Here is a 10990-nt window from a genome sequence, read left to right on the forward strand (position 1 = left end):
TTGATATTCCAATAAGTCCTGATTTATTACTTTATAGATGGCGCTATACAGAATCGTTTACATATGACTATAATCAAACACTTTCGATCACCGTCGGAGGAAAACTTCAATTGTTTTCTCTCGAATAAAGTTTACCATTTTTCTTGTAGAGATTGGATGTGCGTAAACGATAGTAATAAGAGCTGGTCAGATACTCAATATTCTGCCATGATTTTCAAACAAATGGAAATTTTTTTAAGCTCGTGTAATATGATGTATTGCACATTAAACTCAGCGTTAAGCATATATCATATAGGAACGAATACATTATGATAAATATGTTTATTTACTTGAAAGAATTCGAAAGTTTTAATTCAGTTTTTTTCCCTATGGGCATTTAGTAGAAGCAGATTAAAATTAAGTGAATTGCAGTTAGAATCTAAGCTGAATAATGTTTTGAATCATTCGATTCAAATTATGTGATTTGTGAATGAGGTATTTCATGATGATATTTGAATGAGTGATCCAAATTACTCGATTTGAATTAGATCTGAATCACTTGATTCGAATGACTGATCTTAATCGCTTCATTCAAATAACTAATCCGAAGTATATGATTTGAATCTGTGACATGGATCATTTGATTCAAATCAGTGATCCAAATAACTTAACTATAGTTAAGTTGTTTGGATCCCTGATTAATATAATAGAGATTTGAATCACTTGATTGGAACCATTGATTCAAATTGCTATAGCTGATTCTATTCTTTCAAATATTTTAAAGGTAACAATTATGAGCTAGTTTTATCATTTAATTATTCTTTACTCGCTATGTCTGATAGATCTATGATTAACGTTACAGAACTATATAGATTAATGATTATCAAGGGCGCCCATAGGGGAGGGCCGAAGGGGCCCGGCCCCCCCTCTAGAAAATATATTCGGTAATGAAACATATGCGTATTTGATTAATCATGCATAATTAAAAGTGAAATTAATGAGTTATTCAGCTAATTAAGTTAAAAATATTTAAATAGATAAAATTTCCTTTTGTTGATTTTTTAATTGTTGTTGTTGTTGTTAATTAAGTCGCACTAGAGCTGCACAATGGGCTATTGGTGACGGTCTGGGAAACATCCCGGAGGATGATCCGAAGACATGCCATCACAATTTTGATCCTCTGCGGAGGGGAAAGCACCCCCGCTTCGGTAGCCCGACGACCTGCGTGCGAAGTAGAGCACTTTACGGTAGCACAGTTTAACGAGGACCAAAACCGCACACCCTCGGTCCCTACGCAGACTGATCCAAGTGGTCACCCACCCACACACTGACCGCAGCCAGTGATGCTTGACTTCGGTGATCTGCTGGGAACCGTGTCTTAACGATCAGTCCACTGCGGGACTGATTTTTTAATTCATTAAGCTATTTGTCGTTCTTTTTTTCATGAGCCCCCCCCCCTCTAAATTCAAACATATGGGCGTCCCTGATGATTATCGTTAACGTGGTAGCATGTGCAGACTACTTAACCAAATAAATATTTAGGAAGTAATCTGAAGCTGAATGTTTTGTTTTGTGGCGTAACTACCACTACAAATATTAAATACCAAATCAATAGTATATAAGACATGTTAACTTGAATCTATCACGAGGTACCTTTTGATAGATGAAGGTTGACATAGTCTAAGATTAATTCCCCCACATTGGTGACCTACGGACGTGATAAGAAATTGTCAATATCGATGGTTAATCCACATTGAACAGTTGATTTGCTAAAAAAAAAAAAAAAAAAAAAAAAAAAAAACTGCTCAAAGAAAAAGAAATCCGGTGAAGTAAATAAAGTCTCCCGGTTAATAAATAATAATGAGCGAAATGCTAGAAAAAAAATAATAATAGCGAAAAGCTATAAAAAAAAATGATGGAAAAAAATAGCGAAAAGCTGTAAAAAAAAAAAAAAAAAAAAAAAAAAAAAGAACGAGCGAAATGCTTGGAAAAAAAAAATAAATAAATATAATGAGCAAAATTTGGAGTTAATAAATAAACAGCATTAATCAACTAGTGGTTATTGTTCATCGAATTCTATCCCAGATAAAATTCTGGGAGGGGAGTAATGTGGCGTAACTACCACTACAAATATTAAATACCAAATCAATAGTATATAAGACATGTTAACTTGAATCTATCACGAGGTACCTTTTGATAGATGAAGGTTGACATAGTCTAAGATTAATTCCCCCACAGTTTCTAAAATTTTTTTGTAGCGTGTTCCTGTGAAACTAAATAAATTAAAATAGAAGGTAATTTAAATTAAAAAAAAAAAAACTTGTTACATGTTGCTAGGCAAAATTAAGGGGAAAATGGCTCTAATTCGTTTAGGAAAAATGTACAAAATCTCCATGCCCATGCTATTATTGACGCCAATGATGCTTATTAACTTAATTAGGTAATAAGTACATATTAAAATTTAAAAAAAATATTATTCACTAAAGAGCTGTTGTTGTTGTTGTTGTTACTTTACGTCGCACTAGAGCTGCACAATGGGCTATTGGCGACGGTCTGGGAAACATCCCGGAGGATGATCCGAAGACATTCCATCACAATTTTGATCCTCTGCGGAGGGGATGGCACCCCCGCTTCGGTAGCCAGACGACCTTTTTCACTAAAGAGCAAAATTGATGGAGTAAAGGTAATTCGTATAGAACAATGATGCTTAGTTAATGTTGAAAACTATGCATTAAATGACAGAAATAAGCTAAGTACAAAAAGGCAAAGTTAATAGAGAAAGATTTTCTTGTTTTGTTATGGGAGCCGTAGAAAACTTTTATGATAATATTGAAGCAGATAACGCTTAATATATTTTGGCAAATACCTACCACTAGCATTAATGCTAGTGGTAGTTAAAATTTCCATTCTCTGAACTTTTGTTGCCAGTTTTAATTTTTGGTCATTGTCATCCTTTAATTACGAATTCTATAAGTTAAAGTTTTCTCATGTGGCAGAATTTATGAAAAATCCCTTTTTATTTAAGTTATTTAATGTTCGAACCTAAAGAACTAGCTATGACGTATCATTTTGTATCTAGGTTACAACCGATCTTCATGGTATCACAAAGGTTGTATTTCACTGATGTAGTTGTTCTTAGTGGACTCCATGAAAAAAAGCATATTTCCCTTTGGACTCCCGGACTTTGCGTATCCCTTCCTCAAAGGATTAGACAAATAAGTGTTTCCAAGAATTCTTAAATTTCCCCATATGCGCATAAAGTGCTATCTTTAATCTTCGTAACAAAATGTAGCATCAAATAATTTCATAGATAATCGAGAACAGTGGACTATTTTTAAAATTTTCAAAATGGGTGAGAGCAGAAAGAAGCACTTCACCATGCCTGCATGCTTCGAGACTATACGTACGCTCGGAAATGTGAAATTTTTTTTCTCGTTAAGGACAATTTCATTTAAAAATTCACATAAAATAGTTATTTCAATTGAATAAGCTGAAATTTAGTCTTTTATCATTTATAGCACCTGATAAAAAGTATAAATGTACTGTATTGAAACGCTTGTACCTAACAGCCAAACTGACCCAAAACATCAAAAAGCTATCTAGCAAACCTCAAATGACAAATTTTCATCCACTAAGCAGTCTTCTACCTTTTCCCCTCTCCCCCCCCCCAAAAAAAAAATTAAAAATATATTGGCATCATAGTTCAGCTATATAATTCTCACGATATGCACAATATATGAAGTTAAATGCCTTATTTCATTACTTTTTAGTATCAAATGTTTAAAAATTTATTCATTTTTTATTAAGTGCTTTTTTGTTTCAATAAAACATTTTTAAAAATAATTCCATAAGGCTTCGCAATAGGTGAAAATGCAAATAAGTCTTTCAAAAATTAAAGTTAATTTAAAAAAAGATTTAGAATTACCCCTCACATTATTAAACAAAACTTTTTTTATTTTATAAACTTATGCTACCATTTTCTTTATATGTTTTCTTTTACTGTTTGAATAAATTAAATTATTTACACATAAATTATTTACATATAGTTTAAAAAAAAGCATATTGAAACCCCAGTTTTGAACCAACAATGTACAAGAACATATCCTTTTTCCGCTTTGGTCCTTTCACTGACCCCTTACAGAATTAAAACACATTCAACTACAGACAAAAAAGGAAGACATTTCTTCTGCCTACACTTTCATGGTATTCCAACATAGAAGCTAATGTTTCGAGAACATAAAATAGTGATAACTCGCCAATGAAAAGCCAGGGGAATGAAGGGAGAGGTCATTCAAAAGCCCGTCAACACCTCATATTAATCAATCAACACTCCGAACTTTCTAGAGATTTTTACTGACCATCACTCTCTTCCTTCGCATAAACATTACAGTTTCTTAGCAAGGTGTCAATAACAGCATTAATATCTCAAAATTTAACAAGAATATAATTTTTCATTGTTTGGTTTCTTCAATTGTTTCATTTCTTTAATGCTGTTTTTTGAAGCTCTGTTGCTAAAGAAAATATAAAAGCTTTAGTTTAATTGCCTTACACTTGTAGCAATGCGATGATTTTAAACTATATATACAATCTTGTGAAGAATTATCTGGGCTTTAAAATGGACAAATAAGTTAAATATTTTGAAAGTTATTAAACTTTTTTAAAAATTGGCTAATTTCATGACATTTTTCCAACAGGGTAAAAATTATCAATATCTCTGCTTTATTCTCAGTTTTTACGAATTTTTATAAGTCCATTTTTATGAGATTAAACCACAAACAATTTTTATTTTTACAAAACTGTGGGTTTTTCTCTACATTGACATTTTGCACCATTTTTATAAGTATGGACATCACTGGCTTTAGATAGGCTAAACTTGACCGAATAGTCTTGAGTAACAGTTGCAAACTCACAGTAGTTATAAAAATAGCATATTATTATCAAAAAAGCATTTCATATAACGACAGACTCTTCGAAAAACAGCCTTAAAATTAAGTTTTATGTTAGGCAGTTGAATTTGCAAGTCTGGAGAGGCTTTGTTTTTGTTATACTATTTAAGTCTTACAGTTTTGTCATATAAGTTTAAATTGAATAAAATAATCTGAATTATGGTTTTTGAAAAAGAGCTGTTATAAACTGTAAGAATGGTTATAAGAGAAAAAAAAAATTGTATTCTTGAAATTGCCTATATATTTATAGAATTTCAAATTTCTATGGGATAGATTGATACGATTATTTTATAAATGCATATCCTTTTAGCAATTTATTCAATGATTCGGTTTTTTTTTTTTAAATTTGCTATTTTTTTATTGCAATTTTACACTAATAATTTCATAAAAATAACCTTATTATCAAAAAAATAATGGATTGCTAATAGGAAAAAAACAGGTTTCGAAAATAATTACTGGTTAAAAAAAAAGTCCTAACTCACGGAGCCCTAAGGTTACACAGAACACCCATGGGGGGTAATACTTAAATTTTTTGGATATTTTTTTAAAAAAATTTACTATCACAATCAAAATTATACATTGCAACACTAATTCAAGTGATTTAAAAATCAAATGTCATGATTAGTATTTAGGTGGTTAAATAATGAAGCATGACGATTCATATTCACACGAAAGTCTAATATCGCGATTTGTATTCATGCAATTTTTGAAATTCAACACAGCTATTTTTATTCAAACGATTTTAATATAAAACATCGATTTATGTAATTTAAAAGTTATAGCTATTCGTGTTCTTACGATTTAAAAATTACATATCACAATTCAAATTGGAGTGATTTAAAAATAAAACAAGATGGTTTGTATTCACACATCTATAAAATTCCATATCACTATTCGAATTCATGCCACATTAAAATTCAAACTACACGGTTAGTATTTTCAGGGGTCTGTCTAGGTTTTACTGAGAGGTACCTATTTTGTGAAAATTTAGACATAATATGTGAAAAATTAAAAATGATATTAAAAAATCAACACAAAAACATATTAAAAATATAGATTTATCGTTTCTTAAGGATAGAAAAATAAAATTTTAAGAAAAAGTACTTTGTGAAACTAACGTTTTTCCTAAAGTTGAATTTGTGAAACTACCGTTTTTCCTAAAATTGAATTTGTGAAGGTACCGCTAAACGGTAGTAAATTCAACGTGGACAGACCCCTGATTTTGACGATTTTAAAATCTAACATTGGGATTCCTTTTCATACAATCTCAAAAACAAACAATGCGATTAGTATTCACGCTATTTCAGACAAATCCTTCAAAGGCTTTCCCAATTCCAATTAGAAATGGTTGTAATCTAATATATTTGCTTTACATTCTTCGTGTCCATTCTTTATAAAAGAATTTTAACTGTCCGTCCAATTGCTTTGGAGTATGCAATTGTAATAATTAGAGAAAGAGCAGTAAAGGTTAAAATTAAGCTATTTAAAATACTATTTATTTATTTCAATTATTTATTTTGACTTATTTTATACTTAATTAAATCGAGTAACATTTCCGCTTTATTAAATGTATTAGATTTTCAGGGGTGATTGTGAGCCCAAGTAAAAATTCTGAAATTTCTTGTGCTTAAAAAAAAAAAAAAGTTGAAATTGAAAAAAAATTTAAACAAGGTTTTTTTTCTTCCTTTTTCTCAATATTTCTTAGTTTACTTAATATATGTTTAAAATTACACATACCTATGACACCCAGAAGCAGAAAGTGCCTAAAACTGTGACGTACGTCGCAGAACAATTTGTATCTTGAATAACTGACAGCGTTTTCCTGCGAAACCGCCCCTCCCCTGCCCACCTGTCTCCTGCAGAACAATCCCCAACATTAATCTCATACATTCCTCTGTAGACCATAATGACCTGAAGGTTCAAAAACTCCCCCTCATAATCTTGCAGAACATTTCCTCCCAAATCAGTTAGAGAGTATGTTTCAAGGAGTTCCTCTGCCAGATTTGCCTGCTAGCTCCGAAAGTCTATGTTCCGCCTTAAATAATTCTGAGATTTCTATATTTTCCTCAGATGCAATGCAAATAATAATCTACATCGATTCCATGTTGGAGCAGTATAAAATATATTTTGAAAAAGCGGAAAACGTTGATGTTGTTATTAAACGAATGAAAATTCTCTTTAGCTTTGACCACTTGCTGCTTCCCAGGAATGTTGTTGCCTAAGAACAGGAACATTTGACACCCTGCACAAATTTTAGCACATTTATCAGTAATTTATTTTTGCCATTCTGAGGAGGAAATTAATGAATTAGCTTTTGACTAAAACATTTTTATAAAATGTCTGTAACAGTTTTTAGCAGACAGCGAGAGAAATCGATCACCGTTTCCATCAAGAGAGCTTCTAAAGCAAGCCGTAAAAGAATTAAATTCAGAGATTTCCAATTTCATAAAGTTTATGATTTCATATTTTCCATTCCATTTTCAGAAGCAATTTGTGAAACTTGGGGATCCCCGATTGACAGAATTGTTTCTAAAAGATCAAATGTTTTCTATGAAGATGAAGAAAATGTTGAAACAACAGACCAGCGAATGTTTGCAAATGGTGCACCACCTAGGCATTTGCCCATTCGAAAGATTTTTAAGGCCTTGGTTTAAAAAAATAATGTAGTGTATCTGTGTATGATGCTGTATTTTAATAAATGAAAATATAGTATTTTATCATAAAGTTGACTTTTTTCGATGTGAAATGCTTGCAGAACATTTGTATAAATTAATAAGTCCTGTTGCAGAACATTTGAAAATATTCTGCTTATGGGCCTATGAGGACCAGGAGAAGTAATTAAAATTTACAAATATGTCTTTCTGGAGTTTATGATTATAATAACTATTTACCAATAAAAAATTAATTTTAATCATGAATATAAGCTAATAATATCTCTGGCTCTCCCTTACAAACAAATAAAATAAACTTTGTTTTTAAGTTCCGGAAATTCGGATTTTTTCTGGAGCACAATCAGCCCGGGATTTTTGTCACAATTTGGATGGTGGCTAAGTCGGTATTTTACGCAAATAAATAAACAAAATAGCAAAATTTATTTGTACAAGCAACATGATGTACCAATTAATTTAAATATGAAAGAAGTTTTCCCAAACTAAAGAAAAAATGTGCAATTTTTAATGTGTACAATTTTTACAAAGATTCTATAAAAAGATAAATAAATATAAATTGCAGCGATTTCAGAACAAACAGTTAACACGCTGGTATGAAAAAAAAGAAATCAGTTGCACATTTACTTTACTAAAAATCTCTTAATACACACCATGCTAGGAAATCTGATTTTTCAAATGTATACGGCTGTGCTCTTTCAGATTACTCTTTTTCATAAAATTCTTATTACATATACTACAAGAAAAAGGTCTGTCACCAGTATGAGTACGAAGGTGAACAGTTAGAGAACCATTCTGTGAAAAACTCTTATCACATATGGTACAAGCAAAAGGTTTCTCTTTCACATGAGTCCAACTATGAGCATTTAGAGAACCCTTCGTAATAAAACTACGATTGCACACGCTACAAAAAAAACATTTCTGTCTGGCATGTACTGCATTTCTGTGGGTAATAAGGTTACTCTTCTGAGAAAAACTCTTATTACATATATTACAAGAATAAGGTTTTTCACCCGTATGAACACGTTCGTGATCAGTTAAATCTTTCTTTCGAGAAAAAGTCTTATGACATGTATCACAAGAATAAGGCCTGTCACCAGTATGAATACGACAGTGTCTGATTAGACAACTCTTAACAGTAAAACTCTTATCACATATATTACAAGTATAAAGTTCTTCTCCAGTATGAACACGATTGTGGACAACTAGAAAATAATTTGATGAAAAACTCTGATTACATTCTTTACAAAAATAAGTTTTCTTGCCAGTATCAGTATCTAACTTAGGAAAGTCACTCTCCATTTTAAGACTTATATTGCAAACAATGTCTCCTTATACTAAATAGTGCACAGTATACTTGCCATAAAACGCTTTTACATTTAAAGTTTAAAATGCTATTACTAAACAAGACAACACATAAAATAAGAAGTTGACAATTTAAAATGAATTTAAAATAAATTTTATAATAATGTCTCCAAAGCAAAGGCAAGAGAAATAATTTAAATGTTAATATTTTGTAAAAAGCATTACTGAAATATCATTTATTAAAATATCATTAATTATTTTTTATTACATTCTCACTAAGCACATCAAATGTCAAAATTTGCTTCGATTTTCTTGTCTGGCATCAAAAACCAATACTAAGGCCATATACCATACCACAGTGACAATGTAAAAATATATAAGGCCTCTTTCTATATAAATAAAAGCTACAATGATTAATGCTTCAATGCTAAATCACATATACAGCAGCTATTAGCCCAATTTTCTAACTACACCACACACATTACACAGCTAAAATTTCTCTGTAGTTAAATTTATATCATAAATAAATTTTTGAACACTTTGTTTTTTATTTTACTTGTATCAATAGAACAGTCAGGGAATTTTGTTAACTTTTGACACAAAAAGGATCCATAGTTTTTTTTTATAAATATAATTATTAGAATAAACACATGAACTATCACAAGCACAGCATGAGGCAAATTTTTCTTTATAAGGATAATGCTCTTCTAATCTCTCTCTTTTTTCTCACAATTAATAAAAGGTTTTTCTTTCAGTATGAAGAACATGATGAATAAGATCTGGAATTTGTAGTAAAACTTGTAAGATAACATATACTTAATACTCCATTGAATTATTTTTCTTTATTGATTAATAATGTCTTTTTGACATATATTCATCAAGCATCATAAAGTAAATCGAATGTTTGTTTTTACATCGCCTGTGAATAGAATAGCAGATAAACTATAATTAAATGACGATAACCGCACACTATTTGCATAAAAATAGTCTGTGTTCACATATAAAAGTGCTATTTAAGATGACTTAAGTTAGTGAAAGTTTTTTAAAACAGGTGCATTTATATTGTTCATTTTGAACTGCTTTTAAATACTAATATTCATCTTGTTAATTAAAGTTCAATTCTACAAAAGATTACAAACATACGTTTTGTGCAGTTTATTTCTGTCTTCTCTGGCATTTTAACATTTCTTGATGCGCAAATTTATAGATGGCGTTAAACAGACTCTTTTACCTATGCAAGGAAGGGAGAAGAGGGGCACGGGCATTGATTGTAAACAAACAATCAATTGCGGGTGCCTGGGTGGCGAGGTTGTCATAGACTTAACATAGCGAAGTTTAAAAATAAAGTGTTTTTAACTAATATTCTGAATTTATTTAGAATATTACATATATTTTTCGAAAGATAGTGTACTGAACTTTAAATAGTGATGCAGTTTTAATTGAAAATTTCCTTTTAAATGCTGCAATTTGAGGATATATATTTGGTCACTTTGTTTACGTATTTCGTGTGATTTGTAATGTTATGTCACAACTTGATTAGAAATAAATGTATAGAATACCTGCATTAAAATGAATATTATTATTTAGGATTTAGTGTTTTATTTATGTGTGTATGCTTTTATTTATTTGAAAACTGATATATATTAAACACAGTTTTGAGTATATCATAGTCAATCAATCTTATTAATTCATGTTATTTTTCTTAATGGTATTTTTATTTTGAATAGTACTTCTAATTCTTATTTTATTAGAAAACTTGTCTTCTGAACATTGAATTGGGATAGATTTATGATTCATTTATTCCATTTTTATTTAGTAAATTGTGGATTCCACTAGGATCACCATGTTGTTGCATGTTGTTTACTTCTTACATGTTATTTATGTTGTGTTTGCTACTCTAATATACTTACTACACGTGTATCAAAATACTGTACATACTAAAATTAATATTATTATTAAAGATCTTGTATTTTTTTGTGTTTTTTAATTCATTAAAGCAGAGTAAATACAAAAAATGTTTTTTGTACATGAGTGTCTCACAAAATAACATTTTAAATTAATAAAAAATCATGTTCTGATCCTATTTAAGAGTAT

The 10990-nt window shown here is 30.3% G+C and overlaps 1 protein-coding gene across 1 annotated transcript; it reads right to left on the reverse strand.

Moving 5' to 3' along the window:
- Positions 1-8077: 8077 nt before the first annotated feature.
- Positions 8078-10140, reverse strand: LOC147807639 (uncharacterized). The gene has a single exon (XM_087165473.1). It carries the CDS (start codon positions 8891-8893, stop codon positions 8249-8251), a length of 645 nt encoding a protein of 214 aa, XP_087021599.1. The 5' UTR covers positions 8894-10140; the 3' UTR covers positions 8078-8248.
- Positions 10141-10990: the final 850 nt, after the last annotated feature.

Source organism: Parasteatoda tepidariorum, chromosome 6 (assembly GCF_982258835.1).
Source record: "Parasteatoda tepidariorum strain Cologne lab strain chromosome 6, Ptep-v5.0, whole genome shotgun sequence".
Classification (NCBI taxonomy): Eukaryota; Metazoa; Arthropoda; class Arachnida; order Araneae; family Theridiidae; genus Parasteatoda; species Parasteatoda tepidariorum.

Bases quoted from the DNA above. Each gene is read 5' to 3' on its own strand.
- LOC147807639 (XM_087165473.1), bottom strand. From the start codon at position 8,893: ATGGAGAGTGACTTTCCTAAGTTAGATACTGATACTGGCAAGAAAACT.